The sequence below is a fragment of the Genypterus blacodes genome, unplaced genomic scaffold (genome assembly GCF_046128005.1).
Source record: "Genypterus blacodes isolate CSIRO-AG114 ecotype Tasmania unplaced genomic scaffold, CSIRO-AGI_Gbla_v1 ptg000088l_1, whole genome shotgun sequence".
In the NCBI taxonomy this organism is placed as follows: domain Eukaryota; kingdom Metazoa; phylum Chordata; class Actinopteri; order Ophidiiformes; family Ophidiidae; genus Genypterus; species Genypterus blacodes.
Genome location: NW_027466893.1, coordinates 11,052 through 38,371, shown reverse-complemented (window position 1 = coordinate 38,371; position 27,320 = coordinate 11,052). Strand labels below are relative to the sequence as shown.

Sequence of the window (27,320 nt, the reverse complement as noted above, 5' to 3'; positions counted from 1 at the left end):
ATCCTATATTCAAATCAACCAAGCAAAGTGCAGCTGACCCACACACACATACAAATGTATATGCATACACTTAAAATGCATATCTGTAAATGGTGTGTGTGTATTTGTGTGCCTGTGTGCTATGTGTGTGTGTGTGTGTTTATGCTCTGTATAAATGGTTGCCACATTAGCCCAGCAGTCTGAGGCCACACAGAGTGGATCAGCAGGAGTTCGACACCTCGCTGCTTTACAGCCTTATTTTCTCACTCTTTGTTTTGCTCTCTTGCTTTTACTACAAGCTTCAGTATGTATATCTATACTTTTATATATATATATATATATATATATATATATATATATATAGTATATATATGTATCAGTTGAGACAGCTGCTTGGTAGAAAATACTTTATGCTTGTTAAAATAATTGGTCTTTGTAATTGGGTAGGGAGGTTTACTCTGACGATCAGGATCATTGCGAGGGATGGCAGCAGCTTTAATTAGAGGCATTTCCATACAAACCAACAATGGCTGCAGCACAGAGTGGTAATTGTTGAGGTAATCGTCTTATTAATTCTGCCACACTTAAAGGGGCAAACAGCCACTCCCAACACCCCCCACCCCTCCTCACACACACACACACACACACACACATTTTTAGGGGCAATTTCTGCATTCCACTTTAATAAAATTCCTATCCAGTGAATACAGGGATAATCATTTTAGTACTTTCTCACCCCATCTCACCAGCAGACTGGTGTGGAGTCTGGCACAGACCTGCTGTGCTACTTACAAAAAGCCACGGCTCTGTTAGTCCTCCTCAGGAATTCCACACAGAATTCCTTTGTGCCGTGGGGCTTCCAGCTGTACTCTGGTTGCAACAGACTGCTTTCATAGGCAGGGACCCTACTGGTGTAATCCTATAATCCCACTGCACAGGGGTCTGAGGATTGGGCATAAAGTGGGCTCGGGTAGTGTGCTTTAATTAAGAGCTGAAAAGGGAGAAATGATGTTGATGAACAAGGTGGAGCTATTGAAGCAATGAGTTCAAAATTGCACAGGAGACAGAAAAGCATACGGACTTTTACAGTAGTAACCATAAAGATGTAACCATAGAGATGTCTACATCTCTGTACAATGCAAATATATACAGCTTAAATGTTAAACAAGTTTAATGTTTGGTGCTTTACTAATATTGTTGGATCAAACATGAAATAGTGCTGATACAATATTGTGCATTTTGTTTAGAGGCTTTGTCCTTAATGAAAAGCCCGATCTTCAATACAAATCACCTTATTTACCTCTTCAGTCCTCTCTCACTCTGTCTGATTTCATTTCCTTCAGTTAGCTGCATTATTGCCTCCTCACTGCTATTGATTTTGGTCGATATGGTTATTACGACGTAAAAACCTTGTGGAGAAAAGAATGAGAGAAAGAGAGAGACAGGGAGGGAGACAGAGAGAGAGAGAGACAGACCCAAAGAGAGAGACAGACAGAGAGAGACAGACAGACAGACAGAGAGAGTAACCGTTCTCATCTCCAATTTGTATTCACTTTATCTGTAAAACATTTATTTCTGTGTAGACAATCGATACCACTTACAGAAAAGATTTAATATTATTAATCCAGCAATATTCCTCTTTGGGTGCAGAGAAAACAGTGTGACTTTAAATGGATGTTTGTCCATCTGAGTTGATTGTGTGGAGACAGGAAGCAGCTGTGGTTCTGTTGGAGCTGCCAGCTGATTCAGATGTATAATGGAATCAGAGGAGCTCCACCTGATGAACTCCTGTCAACACACCTGCCCTGGTTTGATAGCCAGTGTGTGTTTGTGTGTGGACAGGGGAGTGCATACTGTTGAGTTGGTTTGTGAGTCAACTGGTCAATCTTCTGATCACAGGGGAGGAGGGAAATTTGTTGATCCAGTTTGTTTTGCCATTTTTCCTCCAGTTTTGAGTGTCCGCTGCCCTCTGGTCTGGAGTGAGTACAGGGACACACAGACCTTCTACATAAAACACTTAGGACACATCAGAGTCTTTGATGGACAAACGGAGGGTCTGAACCTGTTCATAGACAATTTATTGAATGGAATTATTATTTGTAATTATTTATTCAGGTCTCATGCCACTATGACGTGATTCATCTCCTGATCTGACCAACAAGAGAGGCATGGGTTCCTGGCCTTACAAAGAACCAGCTAACCCTAACCCAGCGTGTACAGAGGAATAATTCAATGTGATAACTAAATGATTATGATTCTTCCAGGACAATTGATTTTGTCATCCGTGAGATCAATAAAAGTCCTATCCTATCATGAGTTTAAAGGTAAAATAAATTTTCTTTTTAGTTCAGAAGCTGCAGATGCTTTCATCTTCCTATCGTCAAACTGCTAAAACGACTCAACTTTGGAATGAATGAATCACCTTTAGAACATGTTAGAAGCTTAGAACATGTTTCCAATCGCTGTAAAAGCTGCAATTGGATTTTAAATTTGTACTGGTTTGACGAAGCTTAGTGGACCTTTAATGGATTTGCTGCATGCAGAACATGAAGAAACTTCATGCTGCCTTATCTGCAGTTGGAATCAGATTTTGTGACCTGCAGAGTTGACCCCAACAACAGTTTTGTTTTACTGACTGATAACATGTAATTACATTTCAAAGGTTGCTAGTACAGAGTTTGACAGGAGGAAGCATGTGATCTTCTCGCTCCGCAGAATACGATGCACGCTATTGATGAACTTCTAAGGGCTGCTTCAGTTTGACTGCTGATGTATTTTCTACTCAACACATCATTTGAGCTGAATATTGTTTCTAATTGGACATACATTAGCCATGTTTGTGATTGTGGTATTATGTGCAAATTCTCATGCAGAAAATGGCCCATCAGCATTTTCAAAACTGTTACAGGCTCCATTCTTAATGATGTAAAACAACAGCTTAGACTGATTGGAGGTCAAAATACTGCATTTCTAATTTTGCACTGCAATTTACCTTTAAGTGGTCACCAAAACGTCCAGCGTTATTATTATTATTATTATTATTATTATTATTATTGTTTGGCTCGACTGAGATCTCACTGTGATTTTGCCTGACACGAGTGTAAGGGTTAAAAAAAAAAACCTTTGACTCAAACAGGAACCCATGTAATTAGGTGTACTGATGGATGGGCCTATTGTAATACAAAACTACAGGACTACTTATTCTAAAGTCTACAGCTAAAAGGATAATAGCCTGGCCTTAGAGTGAAACATAGCTGAGCCATGGAATAAAAGAAGTGTAGTCTGATTGCTCTGCGAATACAGAAACTAAATCAAATAGGTGTAAATTAAGAGATTGGTTAATTACACTGAGTGTGAGTACGTACCAGTTAATAGGAGCACGTTGGAAGACTCAACGATTCCCTGATGATCAGGCAGGATTACGTTTGTAATCTCTTCTGTCACATATAGTGATGCCCCAAATCTCCTCTTCTCTGAGGAGTATTCAAGCCGTCAAGTGAAAAGAAAGAGGCCTTAACGAACTCCTCACACTCACATCTCGAACTGTTTAACATTAACATTAGCTGTGCAGCCCAGCTGACCGAGAGTTCATCAAGCTGAGGGATCACAGAGCTGCACGCAGAGCATCGTTCTCATTTTCCTTCAAAGAAAAAAAGCAAGTCCACCTCCCTTTTGTCCATTGTGTGTTTGCATGTGTGTATGTTCATTAATATGTGTAGAGTGAGACAGGGACTCTCATTGAATACATTGTACATTCAATTCTCTCCAAACATTGACATGAGATTGAAGAGCAAAAACAAGAAGTTAAATGAGAAATTTTCCTTGGACCAGAGGAATTAGAGAAGCAGTTGCAATATGCTAATATGCTGATCCCCTGTTGGACTAAAGGACTGAGGGTAGGAGCCTGTTTCTCTTATGTATTATCATAAATCATAGTAGGCCTATTTAGTCATTCAATACCACACTGTCCCCCAGGACCATAATCTGTTTACAGGAGCACTGCAGCTTTGCATAGAACTTCAAATCCATACCAAATGCATTTTTAATTGGTAAATAAATGCAACATGCATTCTAACAGGCAATCGTGGCAGTGCCCCTGCATGCTTAAAACATGATGTTCCCATTATGGATTTAACATCACTATATGTTTCTAAAGGTGATTTATAATCTGCCAAGCATTCAGTTTCTGTGGTGGCATAATGGAAGGTGTGGAATCAACTATGGCAACACCACATTTCAGCATAAACCCTGAAAATCACACTGAATTAACTGAAATGAAAGTTTGCGTTACACAAACACACCAAACCCTGACTGCTCTTTATGTCCCCAAACCCCATCATCCATGCGTCCATCCATTCATCTGTCTGCCATCCATCCTGGTCCATGCATCCATGCATCCGTCCATCCGTCCATCCATCCATCCATCCACCATCTGTCTAACCATCCGACCTGTGCACCTCTCTTCACCTCTTCACTTTTTACCTCTTCTTTTTGTTCACAGATGTTTTTTACTCAATCCATCTTTCCTTCTGAAGTGTGTGGTTAATTATTTGTTTCTCAGCGTGATTTGAAATGTGACTGCTGTTCCTGAGATCAAAGGTCAAGGCACAGCAGTGTGTGACCTTGTCACAGATGAGGGTGCAGAGAGCATAAACCTTATCACAGATGATATTTTAAAGGAAGAAAACAAAGTCCTTCCTCTTTATGAATTCACTTTTTGTTTATCATGGTGAATTTCTGAGACTTAGTACTCAAATTACAAACTGAATTAGTTGATCTCTTCTTGTGATAGACATAAACTAATATAAGCATGAAGTAAATCCAACGTGATGAAGATGGATTTATTTAAAACTTCAATAATCTCTTTGGGGCCTAATCTCAGCGGCAGATGTCATGCTTTTACAGTCGCGTATTATAGTTACAACCCATAACCAGTCATGAGGATACTGGCAGTACTCCAGGATTCAGTACCAGGGAATCAGGTCCAAAGTCCCAACAGTTTTATTACTTTCATTAGGGGAAATGGAGAGAGACAGTAGTTGCCAGACGTTTAGTGTAAATTCAGCTTATTTAGCTTTATATTAAGGGATGTGTATCATTATGTATGATTAACAACAGATGTGTGTGTGTGTGTGTGTGTTGGGGGGGTATTCTTTCCTTCTCATGTTTTATCACATTCTCATATAAATATGAGCTTGTAAAACTTCAAGGGAGCTCGATGAACATTCCTGCTGCTACTGAAACAAACACAATGGCACTGATCTCAACAAGCCATCACACATCAACATTCATTCTTTTATCAGAGGGGCAAAATATTTCTTCACTTCACAGAACTCACCACCAAACTATTTGTGATTGTTCATATTAAACAATACATTCATTTGTAGTTTTTAGAAAACCTTTATTTCTATATGTATCATCACATACAAAGAATGTGTGTGTGTGTGTGTGGGGGGGGGGGGGGGGGGGGGGGTACAGTACACAGACATTGTCTTATCTTCTAGTGAATCATCAACCACAGGGACACGACAGTGTAACACTAAGAGTCATGGGACCAACAGGGGTCCAAGCTCTTTAACGAGGACGTAACAGTTAAACACAACATACTGGAACTATAACTTGCATTACTGCTGGATGCTATAGATGGTCAGTCTCATTTAAAAACAACATAACAACAATGCTACAGTTAATAAAACTACCAAAATGGATTTAAAAAATACATTAAATGCTTATAACATTTCTGATATAGGCTTGTTTAGATCTTAACTACACTTATTACTAAGTGACTCTCTTAGTGTGTGCGTGCGTGCTATGAATTTTACACATATGACCCATTTGTATTGCACTGAAGTAAGTTTCTTCAACACTAATCATGACAAAAACACAGTGTTTATTGTGGTTTTGATTGATTTATTTTTCCAGTAAAAGTTGTGGAAGTTTTACTTTGTAAAGTTATGAGAGAGCAATGAACAGAAGTTCAACTTCTTTTCATCCTCCATTATTGGCTACTACACAGCAACAGAGACCAACATGAAAGAGTGATCGGAAATGAAATCCCTTCAGATTTTGACCAAACTAAAATAAGTGGGCCCATTCTGTGATATGAGATGTTTTAGTGCATGGGATGAATCTTTGAATTGTTGGAGGAAAATAATTACATTATTTGAACAAATAATGTTGAATATATATTTTTGTTCAGTGTATATTTGTTTGACAGACTGAATGAAATGAAATTCTGCTGTAATCTCCTCACTAACACCCCCGTCACCAGTCTTTGTTGTGTTGACATCTGTGCACCTTGTAAGTTACAAACATAAATGATATACAGTCAAATAGTGTCTCCTCACGTCCACATGGAGTATATTAATCAATTTTAGAGAAATGTAGTGGTTGCTCTTTGCGGTCTAAGTATCCTTCTTAGACTTGTTTTGTTGAATGATGTCTCAGCAGAATTGATGAGTGTTTAATCATGACAGTGATCAATCAAAAAGACAAATCCTCTGTGTCCCCTCTATTGTGTGCTGTTCTAAGGGAGACAGACAGCTCTTCTCCTCCAATGTAAACAATGTCAGAGACACAATAACAACCCTGTCAAACCTAATTTGCATCGCTACGTGAACAACACATGTTATTGATCAGAATATTGATTATTTTGTTTTGGGGAAAGGATGTCCCTAGAGGATGGTTGAAGCTGTTTTTAACATTTTCAAGGTCAGAAAACATACTCAATGTGTCTTTCAGTGGTGACTTTACTCCAAGCTCAGTTTTGATGTCTGAGTTACTCACCCTCTCAAGCCAAGTCACCCGACGGAGGAAACACATAGGTCATCTGTGCCCTCCGGTTTGCAATAAGTTCGCAGGCTCCTTAAGTTTGAGTGAAATGTAAAATAAATGTTACCCAATGAAAGCCGGGATAACGTCAAATGCACAACACATCATTTTATCCAAGCTTAAATACATAGAAACTGAGTTTACATGGCAGTTGCAGTTTCCGCCGGAAGGCTGCATGCAAGAAGCTTCCATTTTTCTGAAGTGAAACATTTGGGGACACTTATTGACAGCGTTTTAGTTTACTTCAGACTAACCCATCAATTGCTCACCTCCACTGAATCAGAATTAGTTTCATTGGCCAAATATGCCCAAACGTACAAGGAATTTGACTTTGGTTATCAATGTCTCTTTTCATGCATTTTGACATTACTCACAGCAAAACAAAGTACAAGAGACACACAATATATCCAATACACATTAAGGAGAGTGAGTTGGTGCAGCTTCTACTGTGATGTGAACTCTGTATGAAACTGACTGATGGTGAACAGAAAGCTGAACCTCAAGGCAAATCACTCAATTGAACAATCACCCTCAATACTGATTGAGATTATGCTATTGCGTGGCTGAAATAACTCACTCCTTGTCGTGAGGAGTTTGGACATCAGCTCTGAGTAGAATTTGCGTTGAAAGAAGCCAGTTGAGATGATTTTGGAATTAGGAAACTTCTCGGGATGGCCAGGAGGCCACAGGGAAGACCCAAAATATGCTGGAGGGATTATATAGCTTTCTGGACAAGGAAAATCTTGTAATTTCTCAGGAGAAACTGTATAATCTGGACACAAAGCGGAACAATCGAGACTGCTTTGCTTGCCTTGCGGCCCTTGCAAGTCGAACTTGGATAAACGGTGGAAAATTGAATGAGTCACCGTACTTGCCAGACATATCAGTGCTCTGTTGTCTCGAAGTACCAACACACAAGGGGCTCACCAGCCTACCATTACAGATGTGACAAGAAGCCCATTACAGCCCACCCATCTCAAAATAGCAAATCTAACTGCAAACCAAAAGAAGTATGTGATGATTAATGATGAACACTTAAGGGGAAGAGACAAGAGGAGAATGTTTGCATCAGCCTTCAGATGCTCCTCCAACAACTGCAATTCATTTGAACTGCTTTAAACATGCATAATTATGCTAATCAAGCAGTAATTAAGTACCGATTCATCAGAGGCCATTTTTCTGTCTGTAATTTCATCAAGCATGGTAGGTGGGTTTTTTCTTGTGTATTTATTTCTACACTGTCACATGGTCTTTCTATGGGGGGCTCAGTATACATTCATGAATAAAAGTGAGCAATTGTGTTTGTGTGTTGTGTGTTCAAGATGATTTCCAGGAAAACTGTTTCATGTTATCACCCAACACTTTTTAAAATGACACTTTGACTGTTATGTGGCAAGAACCAAAGAAAATAACTACCCAATCACAGGAAGAACATGCAAACTGTACACAGAAGAAAGCAGCACCCAGACAGCTGTTAGTTGTGCTTAACTGGCCTCCTTAAGCTGGCAAAGAGCCAGAATGGCTCTTACATCACATACAAATATCAACCTCTGAAAGAGAGCAAAAAAAAACACTTCAGCCCACTGTGCGGATATAATGTACAAAGTTAACATTATATATCTGATGTTAGCCCTTTTCTCTCATTGTCAGATTGTCCACATTAAGCCTGATTGACTTGCTGTAATGGCCTCTTTAAAACAATCAGGCATTCTCTTAGCAACACATTTACAAACTCTGGCACTCACTCTGTCTGTAATGATATTCTTGTTGATAGCATTGAAATCCCTGAATCTAAGGGTTGAGATGGAGAGATGTATAGAATTAATCGGACTCCACTGTTCTGTCAGTATACATGAGTCCTTTAATCACATTACAAGGTGAGACCTCCCTTTAAAGAAATGCATGCAGGGGTGTCCAAGTTAATGAAAGCAACAACAGTGCCATCATACACCAAGGACAACACTTTAAACAAGGCAAGAAGAAAATAAGTCTGTCGCCAAACTTTTTAACAAACCTTTCATATGAACGACCAAGTCTGCTGCCTCTTCATGTCCCTGTGGTGTTTTCAAGACAGAAGCCTGAAGGCTTCAGTTGGCTCATCAGGGAGATTAGATCCACCTGCTTCAATTCACCGATGAGCTATATAAGCTGGTGCAAATCAGTCAGTCAGTCATTTGGTTTGATTCTCTTTGGGGCCATCAATAGTATTTTGCATCCACTACTGTCATTTGTGTCATTGTCTGTCTTGGTTGGATTGACTAAATATTAATGCTACAAAGATCATGTATTATCAAATGATCAAGGATTGTACTGTACATATTTGCACACAAACGTAAAGAGGTGAGACAATGGCATTCTATCAACAATGCAGTGTTTAGTTTTGATATATTTAACTGAATTAACAGTCACAGTTGGAGAATAATGTGTCATCATCAGCAATGGCTTTGCAAATTATTTATGTGTTAGAAAACACAACTTGTGTACTTTTTCTCTTGTTGCTATAAAGTCACTTGAAAACCAAAACCTGTCACATTTGCTTTCATGTTATTCAAACAACAGCTATCACATCACATTATATCATATTGTAATGTGTCAGGCATGTCAAAATTTCAGAGCTAAAACCAAAACACAAAGGTGGATCACATTAGTGAAATAAGTTGAAATGCACTATTAAAATTGCAGTTACTCTGTGAACATTCTCTCTCTCTCTCTCTCTCTCTCTCTCTCTCTCTCTCTCTCTCTCTCTCTCTGACACTCTTTGTCACTCTCTCTCACACATACACAGGGTAGGGAATAATTTTTTATGCTTTAAGTATATGTATCTTTTGATCGTGGAGTCTAGAATTCTAATTAAACTAAACTCATTTAATAAATATAAATCAATAAAATATGCACAACATATCATTTTATCTAAGTGTGCAAAACTGGAAGTTTTTCCTCAGTCAGAGCTCTGGGCTGGTCGGGATCCAATTGCTGTTGTAAGTCTATAAGTCTGTTATAAGTCTATAAAGCCCTATGTGATATTGGGCTATACAGATACATCTGATTTGATTTGATCTTACTTGATGATATATATATATATATATGTATTTATTTATGAATTTGTTTATTCACTTTGTTTCATCACCTTTGTCATGGAGTTCAACTGAAATGGTTTGATACTTTATCCAGGCAACCTTTCTGACACAAGACAATGCTGCCACCTCCTGGACAGATTTGAGATCTTCAAAACGTTTTCGACCCTTTGGGCGGCGTTGGAATTTGTTTCTAATGTTGTGGTCCTATGTGTGTGTGTGTGCAAGCCATTTTGTGTGGACTTAATAAATTGTTGGACACAATCAAACATGGACATGGCTCAGTTATGTTATGGAGCCACTTAGCAGCTTCTTGAATCTGTGTGCAGAGCTCAATGACAGCAGAATATGATGGAGTCATTCTGGAGCCAAACATACTGGCCAGGGTCAATAAGCTTCTGTCTCAGGTCAGAGAAACCGTGAGAGTGGAACCAGCAACCAGCTGACAGGTATAGAAGTCTCATTCACAGCTACAGAAGGAGCTGGACTGCGTTGATCCAGTCAAGAGGAGTTACAACATAAGAGGTCATGGGCCCCAATATTGTTTTTCATTTGCATTTGACAAAAATCTAAAGCAGCCTGTTCTATCAAATATGAAATAAAGTTGGATGAGTTTATTTATTTTTATTTGAGAGATCTTATTTCTGGAACAGTACCAAGACCTAGCCATGTCTGTATCAAAAAGCATTGACAAGGATCTTATCAATCAATGTAATATCATGATGTGCACAGTTTATACAACACAAGGGAAAACCATCAGGATATCAAGAATAATTTTATTGTTTCTTTTCCAGCCTCAATAAAGAAAGAAAAAAAATATGTAATGGCTATAAGAACATTCAGATACACAAGAAATCAATATTCTAATGAAGCCATGAATACAGAGTGCAAAGGTGAAAGCTCTGTGAAAGGAATGCAGGGGCTTTCTACCTGTTTAAAGTGTTTAAATTACTGTGACCAGTTAGTCTGTGCCTCATCAGGCAAACCACCAATTGGGTTCATGCTAAGTTTCAGTGAGAACATAGTTTAGTAGACCTGGTGGAGTTCGAAGTCGTCTTAACCTTTTACTCCCACCTGCTCCGGGCCTCCAGACTGTGTGTCCAAATTCAGGCCCCTGAGCCTTGCAGAAGGCATGTGGCAAATTCCATTCATTGCCACAAAACCACTGTCTATTGGACAAATATAGTCTTCATCATCAGGTTTCCTCTTCCTGAGATGATTGAAGTGGTTGAAGCCCAGCTTCTTTGGCTGAAAACAAAAAGTCAATGATTTGATGATTGATGATTTTATACCAAAACAGAATACGTTATTTTTCTGAGGTTGTACACTTACCTTCACTTTTGCAGTGGTAGTGAGAGGAACGTGTCCTGTAGCATTGCCGTACTCTCGCTTTTCCTGTGTAGCTTGAGGACCCACCAGTGCGCAGAACGCAGAGGCCAGATGGCGGCGCAGCAGTGTCTTCTGTGGAGGAATATTCAGCAGCAAGGCCAAAGTCTCTGCACTGAAGCGAGGCTCAAGGATCTGTGGATATATTACTTCTAAATTAAGTGAATTGTAACTTCTAGCGCTTGTAGATTAACACATTTAAAAATCAAGATTCCCTTACAATAAGCCCACCATGTACGCCGCTCCCCCGTAGATTAGGAGCGTACTCAGCCAAATCCACCGCCCGGAGCCACTCCATCACACGGTGGTTAGACCACTGCACCACCTCGGAGGGTGAAGGATGTCTCTGGTGACAGTAAAACATAACAAAATGATACAATTACAGTTCATTATGAATAAGCAGAACAAAGGTTTAAGACAGCTAGATCCTAAAAGAAAAACAAGCATTTAACAAGTGTTTTATTGCAATCATGAAGTTGTTATTGTGGCCTATTTATGATTCCGTTATTCACCAAATCTAGCTGACAGTAGGGTGTTAAAATAAATGTTTTTTAGCAACTTTCTGTGGTCAATACATTTTGTGGCTGTATGTGATTGTAATTGTTTCTTACCTGAAATCCATTTGTTCCTGTAGATGTCCTTTGTTTGGTAAAGCAGCAGCGCTGCTCAGTCTGCGCAGCACTTTTTGTATCTAATTTGATTTGATTGTTTTTCTTCCTATACTTTTTTCGTATGCTTCACAGGTAACATCATCAACATACCAAACACAACATAACAAACCAAATGTAAGTGTCCTGCATTACCTCGTCTGCTGGCCTGCGTCGAAGGCAGTTGGGGTTGAATTTGTTGGCATGAAGGACATGGATGGCACATTTGACACTGAGATGGTGGAGCTGACTGGTCACCTTCAGTGTCAGGAGGTCATTCTACATCGACAAAAATAAAGGAGAACTCCAGTGAGTTTTAAGAAACAGACGTAAAATCTTTCTGTTGTATTTCTTTTGTCAATTACAAAAATACACACACATACACATGCACAGTGTTAGTCAGGATGTAAGGTGTCATACCACTGTGAGGTATTGCATCATCCGACCGTCCACTCTGGCCTCATGGAATTGATCTTTATACTGGGGCAAACCAATATCATCCAACCAGCCTGGAAATGGTGAAAACACACATTAAACAATAATCTGACTTAGTCTTATTTATATCACACATACCTCAAAGCCTCACAAGCAAAAAGAAGACACAGTTCAGTGAATATGAACATGGAGCATTAAGTAAGAAAGTCATACGAGTGACCCAGATGTGGTCGAGCTGAGCTGACTTCTCTGTAAGCTTGGTGCTGAATGCGCGGAGTGCAAGCTGCAGCTTCTTCCTGTGCAGGGGGTTCTTCATACCCATCTCCTGAGGTCACACAATAAAAATTAAGTTGGGATGGTTACTGATGGTTTTACCAGAACCCAAAGACAGTTTCTTTCATCAGCAGATACCATATCAAAGATCAATAAACTGTATCAACTCAGAAATCTGCATCTTGTTTATTGGAGCATGGTTTTGTTGTAAGGTGTTTTTTTATATTTTAATAATTCTGACCTTCTCAAAGTCCTGAGCTGTAGAGGACAACAGTGTCTGTCCATTTTCAACCCACTGCCTGGTGAGATTGATATACTGTCCCAGCCCGTAGTCCTCCAGCCAATCACACACCTGCTCCTTTGTCCACTGGCTGAAAGGAGTGTTCATATCGCTGAGAGACAAGGGTACAAGACAAATCGTGAATTGATGAACTGAATGCCATGTTTGAAAATGTAATCTTTGAAAGCATGAACAATTAAAAAAAACGTTTATCGTAACACAAACCAAACCAATTTGTTGATGATGATGATCTAAACACAAATGCTTGTTGAAACCGGAGTAAATGTTACCATATGGAGCCATAAGAGTCAGGGGTCCGGGTAAGTCTTGGCCCTGCTGTTGCTCGCAGTCCCCCTCTTTTGAAATGACCAGGGTTTGGGTCCATGCCCCCGAGCCCTCCAGACTCGGTTCTTCGAAGTCTGCATGAATGAAGGAACATCTGAAGTGTTAATAAAACATACATAGGTTATAACATATAAGGCTGTGCATCATTTTCCTTTTCATGTTGCTCTGACTCACTTGGCCCAAAGTCTCTTGATACTTCTGTTGTTCTTCATGTATTCTGCAGAGCCCACAGTTCGCTGACCCACTTGAATGTTCTCACTGCTTGAAGAGCTGACATCAGTTTTCTTCATTTTGTCTTGAAGAGGTGACAAATAATAAAGTTAGTTTAAAGTGAAGTGACTGCATGTGTTGTCGGTTTGCTTGTATTAATTTGTGCAGCCAATGATGCAGTGATGCTCTGTTGTTTATAATCACACCCGCAAACAGAAATGAAACGAAATGTTCTGCTTTATCTGGGAAATCCGGATGGGCAAGAAAAAACATTAATTTTAACAAGCTGTGAACTTCATATTTGTAGCACGGCCTCTGTGCTGAGGTAGGGTGGGGCTGGCATGTATGTGGTCAATCAGAGAGAGGGTGTGTTGGGTAGTAACGTCTTTCACATAATCCATCTGCGCCGTCACAGGCCTCTGCAATTATCCATGATCAAGGGTGCACCGGGGTTCTGCTCATATGGCCGCGGTTTGCTAAAAATATGAATCAAGCCTTATTTTTGGGAAATAGAAGACCAGTGAATCCTCTATAAGTCCTCCATAATACCAAGATCAATGTCAGCCATATAAACACTATAAATAAACCTATCCTTACTATTTGTCTTATCATAAACAAACTCTGGATTTACTTTGGTTCGATTCTCCATCTTCACTTTGTTCTGGAGATGGTTGAGTCTGGACTTCACTGCTGAATCTGATCGTGTTCTGCTCCAACACTGAGGAACTCACAGGTGATGTTTGATTTCTGTTGTCACTCTAGACAACATGACAAAATATTTGATTAGAAAAAGATTAGATTAGAAAATCTACATAATCAAAGGATTGTCTATGAGTTCATGTTACACTGAAGGAATCATTCATTGTTTAATAAAATTATAAAACCATGTCGGTGGAAATAGAAATAAAAAACGATAAAAACAACATTATTAACTAAAATGTATTGAAGAAAACACACCAATTGTGAAGGTACATCCTGGAGATCATTCATGCTACATGATGAAGTCAGCTGTTCTGCCCTGGGAATATATAACTATGATCAGCCCAGTAGAATCCAATAAGAGACAGTTTAATCCATAACACAGTCAAAGTGTTCTTCAGTACCTGCAGTTTGTGTCCATTTGGACAGATAAAACGGATGTTTGCTGGGAGGGAGAGCTGCTGGTCGAAACCTTTGGTACATAAAGTTAACAGTTCTGAGAGAAGATAATGTCAAAATGTATCAATTGCATTTGATGTGTGAAATAGTGTACACACATCCGACTTTACGTCCTCAGCTTTATCACTGGCAGCATCAGCGTTCATCATCACTCCAAACTCAACTTCTCCACTGCTGCTTGATAGAGTTCTATCATTTGGCAATGAACAAACAACAGGGGAAGCTAGAGAACAAATAAAGGAATCAATATTTATTTTTTCTGAATAGGGATTGAGTGATCAAACAGCATGAGGGGAGAATGAAGACTGAATGTGCTCCTTACTTTGCCTCGCGGTCTGGGTCAATTCTGTTTGCATGCACTGATTCAGCAGCACACTGAGCTCTTCAATACGTCTGTCCTGCAAAACAGTTTAACAAAGGAGACATTTATCCAACATTTATCAAGGTTACAGCCAAAGACACGTATGGACAGTGTGTCACATTGGTCAGCAACATAGTTAAAACAAATGTATCTCTTTCCCCATGTGGCCTTCACATCAACATTGTGGGCAGGGAGGGGCCTGACAGGGGCTTGGCAATGGCAACCAGCTGTGTGTGTGTGTGTGTGTGTTTATTTTTTCTTAAATGGTGCCTTTGCCATGATTTTCCAAAATTAGGCTTGGCAGATGGAGCCCTACTTAAGTGTGGCTTTGCCTGAAATGGCTTTCCTTCATGTGTGCGTGCGTAAGGGAGAACACAAAAGGCCTCTGTAGCATTAACGGTGACGAGAACTGCCAAAGAGAAAGGATAAAAACATAGCAAAAAACCTCACTTACAACCTTCCAAAAACAAATGATAATAGCTTAAAGGTGACAACACACACAGACACACACACACACACACACATACACACACACACACACACACACATGGCTCTGCCAAGCCATAAAGGAAAAGTAGATTCATCCTTTCTTACCTTTTCTTCATTAGCATCCACCAGTGATTTCATTCCACTCCGAAGTCTCTGCATTTCCTGGTCTATAAAAAGAAACCAAATCAAAATAACCTTATAAACTGTGTTTAATAATAAATAATTGAATAATGTGTATTTTCAAATCTGGGGCTTGGTGATGTCATCTTAAGCAGATAAAAGAGAGCATTTTAAAGGTAATCAATCATGAACTCTTGGATGAATAATGAGAAATGTGCGTGATAATCTTGAGCCTTTTTAAGCACCATGTGCTGTAGCATGAACCATATCAATGTTTACAGACACACAGGGGGAGACTGCAAACACGTACGGCACATGAGAGAAACAAACACAATGGCAAGAATCTTTAAAGATAATTTAGGCACGGAAATGTAATAAAATAGAACACTGATTAGTTTTTAAACCAAGAAGAATCACAAGACATCAAAAAAGGAGCCGTGGTTGAAGGAAGAGAGTAAAAAAAAAGATGAATTAAAACCATTGTTGAGATGGTAAACATTTAGCCTTCTCTTGTACACAAGTATAAGAATCGGACAGGAAATGTAGAGTAGTAAAGTAGTAAATGAGACTCATGATGAGGCATGTTGAGCTTAGAGCTATTACACAAAGTTAAGAAATTTAACAAAAGAGTGATTAAACATGTGGCTCATCAGGCTGGGTGACTCTGTCTGAGAGGAGGTTTTGGCCTGAAGTGTTGAGCTTTGTTTACCTCTCTCTGAGCTCTGTGGGGGTTTAACCAGCAGCTGGATGTGCAGGTTCTCAATCTCTGTGTCCTTACTGACCAGAAGCTGCTGAAGGCTGCTGATTTCTGCCTGTGGGATCCATATAGTAAAGAATCTTTAAAAATAATCCTCTTACACGACTCTGGAAACAATTCATACATGTACACAGATGTACATGCCTGCACATGTCTGTGTATTTCCTCACTCTCTTTCACACACACACACACACACACACACACACACACACACACACACACACACACACACACACACACAGATAAAGAGAGAAAAGCTCTGTCACAGCCAGACAAGACATGCACATGGATCTTAAGTAGGAGGGAAATTCTTAGACTCATGGAGTGGGTGAGGTGTCTCAATCCCACAGAGATACCTTATGGTTCAGTACTTGAACCACTTTTCTTTTCAATATTCACCAACTCTAGCTTAGCTCACATGGTTTGTCCTGCTGAGGCTTCTCTTACTTGCCAGTTGAGAAATCATTTTATCGAAGAAAAAAAATTTACTTCTCAGCTGACAGAAATGTGAAAGGAGGTGAAGCAGGGTCAATGATTTGTTCAAAGATTGTCTGCAACTGATGATGTTTTGGACTTATTTTACCTTTGTTGCTTGGAGTTTCTTCTCATACTCTAACTTTTGATCCTCCAGTTCTTCCACTTTGTCTTTGAGAATCATGAGCTCCTTAAATAAACCCTGAAACTGAAGAAAATGTACAATTAATTTCAAAACAATTCAATTCTATTCAATTCAACTTAATTTATATTGCGTCCAAAGTTCTACGAAACAAAAGTTCAACACAGCAAAAGTTCAGAGTCAAAGTCCAAAGATTTGAAATGTACGCTGAACAAAAATATAAACAAAACACCGGTCGAAGATGTAATAGAGTTAAAAGGTGAGAAATGTAAATCAGTCAATTGAAATAGATTCATTAAGCATATATCTATTTATTTCAACTGATTGGTGATACCGATCATTCATCAGGTCTCAGGGTCTCGTTTAAACATCTTTGTGCATTGAAATGGCCATGGATGAAATGCACTTCAGTTTGTTGCCCATAGGATATGTCTTTCCATATCATAACTTCTCCCAAATCAAGTCCCTGGTGAGGACGGCTAGCACACACTTTTATTGACCCCAACACAAGGGACATCTGTATAGTGATCATGGCTTTTAATCAACATCTTGATATGCCACACCTGTGCAGAAGATGGATTTCACTACGAGAAGCTACAGCTAACAGTAATAGCAGTAATACAAACAAGTAACAACAAACCTGGGATGAATCATTGAAACAAATCGAAAATGGCTGCATTTATGTTTTTGTTCAGTGTAGATAACTTAAATCATCATGCAATCTTGAAAATACACAATTATAAACATGATTAGATCAAATCTATTGTTAAACACGATGCAAGAACAGCTGCAGGTTAATTCTAAGTTTCATGGTGATTAATGAGCAACACTGACTATTTGTTATGTGCATGTTTCTTTTGCACCTTTAAATTACACACAACAAAGATGACTCATGCTGTATGTCAGAGGTCATGCAGACAAGCTGTGCCTACACTTTGTGATCCACAGTGACATTGCTGCTGTGTGTCTGGGCTACTTTCTCCCAGGATGTGTGTAATCGCATCAGCTGTGTCAGGTACGTCCAGGTTCTGCATCACCTCTGGGATTATGTCACAGGAAAGCCTAAGGGTTGAACTCTGAGCCTCTGTGGACCCAGCAGGGTGGAGGAAGACCACCTGGGAGCTTCTATCACCTGGGGCCTCCAAGGCCATTTTCTCCTGGATCCTGTTATTGATCTCCTTTTGAAACTTACACATCTGCTCCTGCAGCTCACTAATCAATTTCACTACACTCTGACACATACAGAGAGGGGGAGGAAATGGGAAACATGTTTTTAGGGAGGGGAATTTTAAAATGTGGTTTTTAGAGAGTAGATAATACAGAATGCATATGTATAGCTATATTAGTGATGTCTTTTTTCTCAGTCATATATAGATTTCTAGTATTGAGAAAGTACCATCTATACATGGTCTCCATAGAAACATGGGATGACTTGAATGTTCTGTGTGAAATGTACGGATTCGTGGTATATTTAGGAACTTGAATTGGCCTCTTGCTTCTACCTTACATGAAATCATGGACGTTCAGTATATCAAATGGTCCATAAATTACAACATGACCGAATGGGTTTGATGTGTGATAGATAAGATCCTTCAAAAAGTGTAAACAGCATCTGAGTTATGGTCGGACTGTGGACACAGGAAGTCACACTTGGGCTCAACCACAGCGGATGTGACAGATGATATGGAGCTTCTACAGCTAAATTTAACTATAAGCTTACTCCCTCCACTGCAAGGCTTCCACAGTGTGTCTCTATGTTTGTTTGTGTGGTAGAGCCAGCACATGGAAAGGCCAGTTAATGAACAAGAATTTTGACGTTTTCTCCCCGCAGCTGTTGTGGGGAAATTGGGGTTCCGACTTACAATGGCCACTGTCAGTCTATACATACCATGCCTACTGAATGACTCAAAACACGATTACTGTACAACTTTGTTCATCTACTAAACTCCTTCATTCCTGAAATCCTAAATGATAATTAATTACATAGGATACCTCCGCTTTGTGCTGCCTTTCTGTCCCATGGAACTGTTTGCCCTCCATATCTTCCAGCTTCACCTTTAGGTAGGAAACTTCTGACATGAGATTTTGCTTCTGCTTCTCCAGTGATGTCCTATTCACAAGCTCCTGTCATCAACAACACACATGTTCACTTGTTAATACATACATATAAATACAATAATATACATACACAATACTTTTAATGACACTGCAGTTTGTACTTACTGAACAAAAGCAAGATGTGGACTGAGGCACAGCAAGCTGTAATCACTGTCTGCTCAGACAAACACGCGGTTTGAGTTGCTAAATATAAACAACCCATGACCACTATTTATAATGCATATTCAAAGCTCGCTTGTGGTATGGGAGGGGTGGGCACCATAACAAAGCAGGTTAACCCTGACCCATGAAAAATAACCATGACAGGTGCCTTTTCCATTCACGAGAAGACAGAACCAGTCAAACGTGATGTTACAGCACACTGTGCACTAAGCAAGTGTCTGCAGACAGATGTTTCATAAATGTGGTTATTGTCAAGCAGGTACTTGGCCACTACATTGAGCATCAGTGCATATTTGACAAATCCCTTTCAAATAGGAAATGGGAAAAATCTATTGGCAGCACATGGAAAATATTACAGCTTTGTCACCGGGAAGAGATTTAAGGCTCAGCTCCAAAGCCTTATAATGACCACGTCTCCAACACACCAGACTGGGTTGCTGTTAGCACAGCCAAGCACAACACAGACACTGACAATCAATAATATGACAACTTATTTAACAAAAACACATTGCATGCATCCAAAATCTGTTATATAAGCGTCACTAATAGGTTTTACAAATGTGCTGTGAACGGCATCAAGCAAGTATGGTTGACTGTAGTACCTGATTTATTCTATCCCAGTGACGTAGAACTGTGAGTGTGTTTCTCCCATGAAGTCAAAATGGTTCAGGTTGTTGTAGTTTTGTTGGATTAATCTTTCACAGGGTCGTCCCCACAGTTGAACAAAGTCTCTCAAAAGCAAACAACTTTAAGATATAGACACACATGCTCACACACACACAGGCACAGACACGCAACTCTAATATTTAAAGGGGAAACACCCTGCTCTACCTCCCTCCCGCTGACTCTTTCTATTTCTCTCTTCCTCTCTCTGTGTCCGTCTGTCTCTCTCCCTTTCTGTCTCTCTTTCGTGCTCTACAAATCTGTCTGCCCCCCACTCCCCCTGTTTGTTTCTCTCTCTCTCTCTGCTTACCGTCTCTCTCTCTCTCGCTCTCACTTGCTCTGTGTCTGTCTGTTTGTCCCTCTGCCTCTCCCTCTTTTGATCTGTCAGTCTATTTCTCTCCCTCTCTCTCTGTCCCTCTCTCTCGTGCTGAGAGGCGTTACAGGTTGGGGGTAGGGTTTTTCTCCTGGAATCACACAGCAGTCTCCAGCCCTACACGTGTGCAAGATGTCTGTGCTACAGCATCATGGAATGAGTTTGAGCATCCTAAATATTTTGGTTGTCAGGGTAATCTTGAGCCGGATTTCTGGAATTTGGGAAAGGAATCTTTCCCCTGGAAGCAGAGCTTGTTGTGGCATTCAAAAAATGAGCAGAGTTTTTTTCTTTCATTCTCTGTAGAGCGACAAATAAATATTAAAATAGGCACTCTGGGCTGTTGTCAATTCCCAATCCCAAGACTCTAAATAGCAGTTGACATGACATCAGTGAACCTCTCTACCTGCTGTAGCATCGCCTCTGCAGAGTTGAGTTTGTGCTGGTGCTCTAACAGAGAACTCTTGAGATAACAGATCTTCACCCCCTGGGCTTCCACCTGGTCTGTCAGCACGCTCACCTGTTTGTTTGTGCGGACAGAAAGATGTTTCAGATGTTGTCATCCATTTCTGTTTTATACTCACACAGGGACGAAGGTTTTCCAATATAAATATATATATATATATATATTTTTACCATTCATTTCTTAGCTGGTGCTCATTTTTGTTGATATAACTTCATCAGTTCTTTGAACAATTTAGAGAACACAGTCAATGTAAATATGTAGCTGAAACAGAATAGAAATAGATAAAAAATAGAAATTAATCATGTGATTATAAAAAAGAATCACATGATAACAGGCTTAGCCCAGTAGCTTAGCAGAGGAATTTATGTAAGACCTGCAGAAAACAAACACCACCTGCTGATTCACACACCTATGTGCATGAGTCTAAACCGGTCTGAGGTGACACACACACACACACACACACACACACACACACACACAAACCCTAACTGTTACCAACAGAGATCAAGGCCTTAAACCAAACATCTGTCCTCCTCACTTCTTTTTCTTGATGGGTTGTGTTGTGTTAAGTCTTTATGTATCATAACTGCAAAACACTTTTAAACGTCAGAAATGAAATTATGTTCTATATTTGTCTTCATATATTTACATAAATATATATAGTTGTATGTATGTAAGGATCAGAAAAACATGTTTAAATTAAAAGATTGTTTTATTTCATTTGTGGATAAATTGGGTTAGGGTGCTCTCACCTGAAGAATGAGCGATTCTTTGTCCCCCTCCAGACGTGATAAACGCTCTCTATACGACTCAGTGTTTCCAGCTGAATGGCGGTTGACCTTAAGTATAAAGGTCAGCTACTGTTAATAAGTTAGATTAATGAAATCAATACACAGCAGTACAATCTGATTTATAACAAATCATTGTTCTCCAACAAAATATTTACATCATTGATCACCAAAAACAAGCTTTCACATAGCACACTCACTACACAACTCTCAGATGCAGTTGTGTGTGTGTGTTTAAAAGCCTTTTACAGGATTATGGGTCCAGAATGAACATTTGAATACTGACTTTTCAATGGGAAACTGTTGGGGTGAGAGCAGAGTTCAGGGCCTCTATGTTATCATCGGTGTGTACGAGAAATTTAGCCTTTAACAAACGTTATGCAACTTTAAGTTACCATTAACTAACCCTAGCCTCTAATAAATTCATTTTATGCTACAGACTCCACAAAAACTCTAGCGGGATGTAAAATATGCCACATGACAACCATATGGGGGCACTATAATTAGTAAAAAAAAGTAAGTCATTAAAACCCATCAACTTGTTTGGTCAATTACGCCAATTTCTGTTCAAAAAATTGAACTTTAAACCCTAACCCTATCCCCATATTATAATGAATCATGAATGGAGCAAACGATTCCAATTCCGAAAACCATTTTCACCATGCTCAAGAAGAAGTGTCCGTCACTGTTAAGCAAGAAGCTGACTTTGTAAGTCTTATTGAATTTCAGACAATACGTGCTTTCAGTGTGGTGGTCTCTGCTGCTTTCTTTTGGCCAATGATGGAGGTGTGCTGCAGCATGGAGGATGGAAAGAAGTTAAACTAGGTTTCACCTAATCTTCCGCGATCGTGTAGCGTATGTGACACCTGTCACTCACTGAGTTACATTGCAAAATGGTACAGAAAAATAGGTTATTGGTCTAATTCATTTACAGTTTATGTTGAATTTTATTTTATGCGCAGCATAGATTTTCTTGTGCGCTGACAATGTGCAAGTAGTGCGCAATGTGCACAGCACAGTTTAGAGGGAACATTGATAAAGACATTAACTCAAGGGCACAATGTTTTCACACACATGCCCTCACACAACAGGGGACAATTCTAAATAGCAAAAAGTCTTTTAAAAAACAAACAAACAGTTTTTGTGTGTAGCGGTCATGCCTTTATCATTATCATGTTAAAAGACTGTCGCGCTGGGGTGCTTGGACCTCGGTATATTTGCTTTAGTTCCACTTGTTGTGCATTCAAAATTACCTGTCAGGTTTGTAGCAGGTAAGGGCTCACAATGACTCTGAATGACAGACATAAGATGATTTCTATCTATTCTTCAAATTTTGATTTCACTACAAAAATTATTCAAAAATATCCAAACAGCTTTCATGTTGTACATATTAAAAGGAAACAATGCGGTTTCTTACCTTTCTAAGCCAGGCAAAATGTTTATAGAAATCAATATTGTACTCCATTCTGCAGGCCCATTGTACAGCTCAACCGGCTCTGTGTATAAGATGAAGAAAACAATCAGTGCAATGAGGCACCCAAGAGAGTAAAATAAAATACATTAATTACAAGCAGTACAAATCACTGGAACCTACCAGTTTCTGCAGGAGATTTCTTGTGCTCTCAAACTTGACAAATTGTACTCCTCCAAGCCTTCATCTTACAGTTATGCAGAGAGCAGAGGACCCTGGTCCATGTGGTTTTGGAGTCTTGGCAGCTTGAGACTCCTAAACTAAGCCCTAAAAATATGCCAGTAGGCTTTTGTCTGTCTTTCTCCTCATCACTTGTTTCTGCCTCTGACTTTCAACGCTTTCTCTCTATCATCCAGATTTGAGATACTTTATTGTGTAAATAATCTTTAAATTTTTGCTGTATTTCATCTTTTTCTGTCATCCCTCTTTCCTTGCCCCTCTCTCTGTCCAGCCTCAGACTGTCTGAAGTTTCTCTCAGTCTGTGTCTTTGGGGCTTTCTAAGGGGGGAGAGGAAACTTTCTGTAGCACATGCTTGTCAGATGTGGCAAGAAGGCAGTAAAAATGACGCAGGAGGGGAGGAGGCAGGGTAGAAATCGTGGAGCGTAAAATACATAGGGCTAGACCCATTGAAAACATTCCTCTGTTGTATGCTGAGGACCCTTAACCTAACCCTAGCCCACACTGAATTCCACCCATGCAGCTTAAAGTGCTACACTACTGGGGTCCCCGTTCCCCCCAGTCTCCGGACATTTTATTAATGTGTCCAGAGCCTGACGGAGTCGGGGTTTCCCATTTCCCCCATGTATTTTAGGCCACACTGTCTGCAGGTTAATAATACACTGTGTTCCAAATTATTATGCAAATGATTTTTTTTCACATCTTCCTTAATAGTCGATGGAAATGACAGTCAGAATAATTTTCAAGAGTCTATAATTCAGAGAGTATAATTAATTATTATTATAAATGTTATTGAACAAACCTCCAAATAAAAGTATTTTTTTCAAGAATAAAAAACTGAAAATGCACTGTTCCAAATTATGATGCACAACAGATTTTCCAAACATTTTACGTGTATTAAAGCAGGGGTTCTCAAACTTTTTGGGGCCGGGGACCCCTTACGGGAGATAAAATTGTCCAAGGACCCCCTTATAATCCTACCACCGATTTTTTTTATTTTTATTTTTTTACTGCCATTGGAAACATTTACATTTTAAACAATTCAAATTAAATACTGCAAACCTGTTTCATAGAAATTAATTTAAACACATTACATTTGAACAACTTTAACACAGAGGTATTTTTATTAAATTATATTTTAACTCAAACATATTGCCTCTTATTCAAATTTTTGTCAGAAAACTGAATATGAATTAAGCCTTATCCTAAATATTTGCTTTTGGCTTTATCACACTGATATCCCACACAGGTCAATTCACTCATTTCTCACATTAGTGACTCACTAAATTAGTGAGAAGGATGGGCCTGTCTCTCACAACACAGTTTCTGTATTCTTGGAGGGATTGATGACAAACAGACTCTAAGATCATCTTCCACTTGTAAACGAGGTCTGTACTTATTCTTCATTGCAGTCAAAGTGGAAAATGATGACTCACAGAGGTAAGTGGTAGGCAGTGTTGCCAGGTGTACGATAATTATCGTATTTGTGCGACAATTTTGCCCTCTGTACGATCAATAATCCCAAAAAAGGCCAAATATACGATAATTTGACCATTCCGTGAATGTGTGGTTGTAATCGGTTGTAATCAGCCTGTCGCAACTGTCCATCGGAGTTTTTTTATGAACCCTGAAGGGTTCACAGCCAATCGTGCTTTTCTAAATGTGAGCTACGAGTGACGTGTATATGTTTGCCTCAGAACAACGGCCATGATTGGCTGAATAGTCCGCTGCGCCCGCTCCATGAGTGAGGAAAAGAAAAAAAAAAGAAATGAAGAAGAAGCAGAGCTGGTCTGGAAGAAGAAGCGCTGAAAATGAGTGAACATATGGAAGGGGGAGAAGGAGGAGGAGGAGATGGAAAGGTTAAGAAGACAGCGGGGCAGAGTCGGGGTAAGCAGCACCGCCTACAAACCTATCGAAAAGAGTGGGAGAGTCAATTCGCGTGGTTGAGACCTGTTGCAGGCTCGGAGAGCAAAGCTTTCTGCCGGTGCTGCAACACAGAGCTGGTGGCAGAAGTAACGGTATTAAAAAAACACAGCAAATCAAAAAAACACACAGAGAAAGAAAAAAATCTAGCGCCAACACAAAAATCCATAACACAATGCCTGCAAAGAACATCAGAAAAGGAGAAGCTGGAAACAGCGGTAAAGACAGCAGAGGTCAAGCTGGCAGGGTTTTTAGCAGAGCACAACATCGCAATGAGGGCCACAGACCATCTGGTGGATGTTATCAAGGACATATTTAGTGACTCAAAAACGGCACAAAAAACGTCACTGAGCCGCACAAAGGCAACTGCCATAGCAAAGCATGTTATTGGTGACTGCAATTTTGAGAGTTTGTCAGAAATGCTGATGAGAAAAAAATTCAGCATCTTGATTGATGAATCAACTGACATTGGAAATGTCAAAACGCTCTGTGTTGTGGTTTGTTTTTTTGATGAGGGTACAAACAGGGTTCAGACCCGCTTTTGGAAGCTGGTGCAGATCTTTTCAGAAGAAAGCAGACATTTTGTCAGAGAAGGAGCCACTGCAGAAAGGCTGTATGAAGAAATGATGAAAACATTCACAGAGGCAGGCGTCCCACTTCAAAACATTGTGGGGTTTGGGTCGGATGGCTGTAATACCATAATGGGACAACACAACTCAGTCTCAAGTCGTCTAAGAAACCATTTGCCAGGGATCTGCATCTGTCACTCCCTACACCTGTGTCGCCAGTGCGAAGATTTAGCCAGAGACATCTATGGATATTTTAAAAACAACGCTAAACGTGTGGCTGAACTTCGTGAATTTCAGGATTTTTGCCATGTTGAACCCCACAAAATACTGAAGCCTTCCCAGACACGATGGCTGTCACTGACTGCAGTTGTCAAAAAGATATCCGCCCAGTGGGAAGCCCTCCGGCTTTTTTTCACTGACCAGTGGCTTGATGCCAGATTGAATGCTGCTGAGAATATTTATCATGCACTCAACAATGAGTCTCTCTGGCTGTATTACTACTTTCTGGAGTGGGCTCTGCCCAAATTCACAGACCTCAATCAATATTTCCAGAGTGAAGGCGTGGTTATTACATCACTGAGGAGCAAGATGTGTGAGACCTACAAAGATCTCCGATAGCTCTGATGCAAGCGCACGAGCTGAGTATCCCTCTCTGTTTCCACTCGTGAGAGTATTGCCACGTCTGATTGACTCAACAGATGCTGACCGTCTCCAAGCCATCGATGACCAGTGGAGGAGATTGCCTCTTGTGACCCTAAATGAAGACACTAAAACAATGACTTTGGATGAATTCTGGCACCATCTCTCCACTTTGGAGGACCTTGGGGCAAGAAGGGTGTTCAGGAAACTGGGAGAGTTTGCCCTTGATGCACTAGTGGTTCCTCATTCAAATGCATCCTGTGAGCGTGTGTTTTCCAAGGTAAATCTAATCAAAACAAAACCACGAAACCGACTTATCACAGGCACCCTTAATGGGCTCATGCACACATCAGAGTGTGTGAAGATGGCAGGTGGATGTGCCAATTTTAAGCCAACAACCACAATGCTGCGGTCCATGACAACATCAAATCTATACAGGAAAAGGACTGCCCCCACCCAGCAGGATGCAGCAGACTCAGACAGCTGGAGATTGAACCTTAAGGTAAGCATAATTAATTATTTAATTAGCCTAGCTGATGGCCTAAACTGTTTCATGCACATTCTGAACAGGGTTCTAGTCATCTATCATGTAATGTAATATGTAATTCATCTAAACAATAGTCTCCTCTCCGCTCTTCTTCATTTTATTCAGAAAACTGCCAAAGGCGTGACATGACTGACGCAGACCGGACAGCTTATGAAGACCGAGGCGGTTACGGCAACACACCACTTAGTTTTTTGTTAACATTAGATGTTGGGGTTAACTCGGGAAAAAAAACATGTACCCCTTGGCCTGTTGTTCATTTATTTATTATTTATTATTCATTTGTTATTTTGGTTACCAGGTACTTTTACAGGTTATAATATAGCCAGGTTATATATGCACTTTATTTTAAGTTATAACCTGGTAGCAGGCACTTTTTTTTGCATAAGTGTTGTTTTTGTTTTTATTTTATTAGTTGTCATTTTTGAGGACAGAGACATGTTGTTGCTCTGAAAATAAAATGTTAATA

At 39.8% G+C, this 27,320-nt stretch overlaps 1 protein-coding gene across 1 annotated transcript; it reads right to left on the bottom strand.

Annotated features, from left to right (window-relative positions):
* Positions 1-10,647: 10,647 nt before the first annotated feature.
* Positions 10,648-20,310, bottom strand: ppfibp2a (PPFIA binding protein 2a). The gene is made up of 19 exons (XM_076158804.1): positions 19,844-20,310; positions 18,954-19,085; positions 16,929-17,027; positions 16,298-16,400; positions 15,574-15,635; positions 14,941-15,016; positions 14,717-14,841; positions 14,564-14,631; positions 14,418-14,478; positions 14,092-14,218; positions 13,425-13,545; positions 13,196-13,324; positions 12,867-13,017; positions 12,566-12,677; positions 12,338-12,426; positions 12,074-12,196; positions 11,491-11,616; positions 11,217-11,405; positions 10,648-11,132 (listed from the first exon to the last, which is right to left on the bottom strand). The coding sequence occupies exons 2-19, from the start codon at positions 19,038-19,040 to the stop codon at positions 10,941-10,943; spliced, it is 2,040 nt and encodes a 679-aa protein (XP_076014919.1). The 5' UTR covers positions 19,041-19,085; positions 19,844-20,310; the 3' UTR covers positions 10,648-10,940.
* Positions 20,311-27,320: the final 7,010 nt, after the last annotated feature.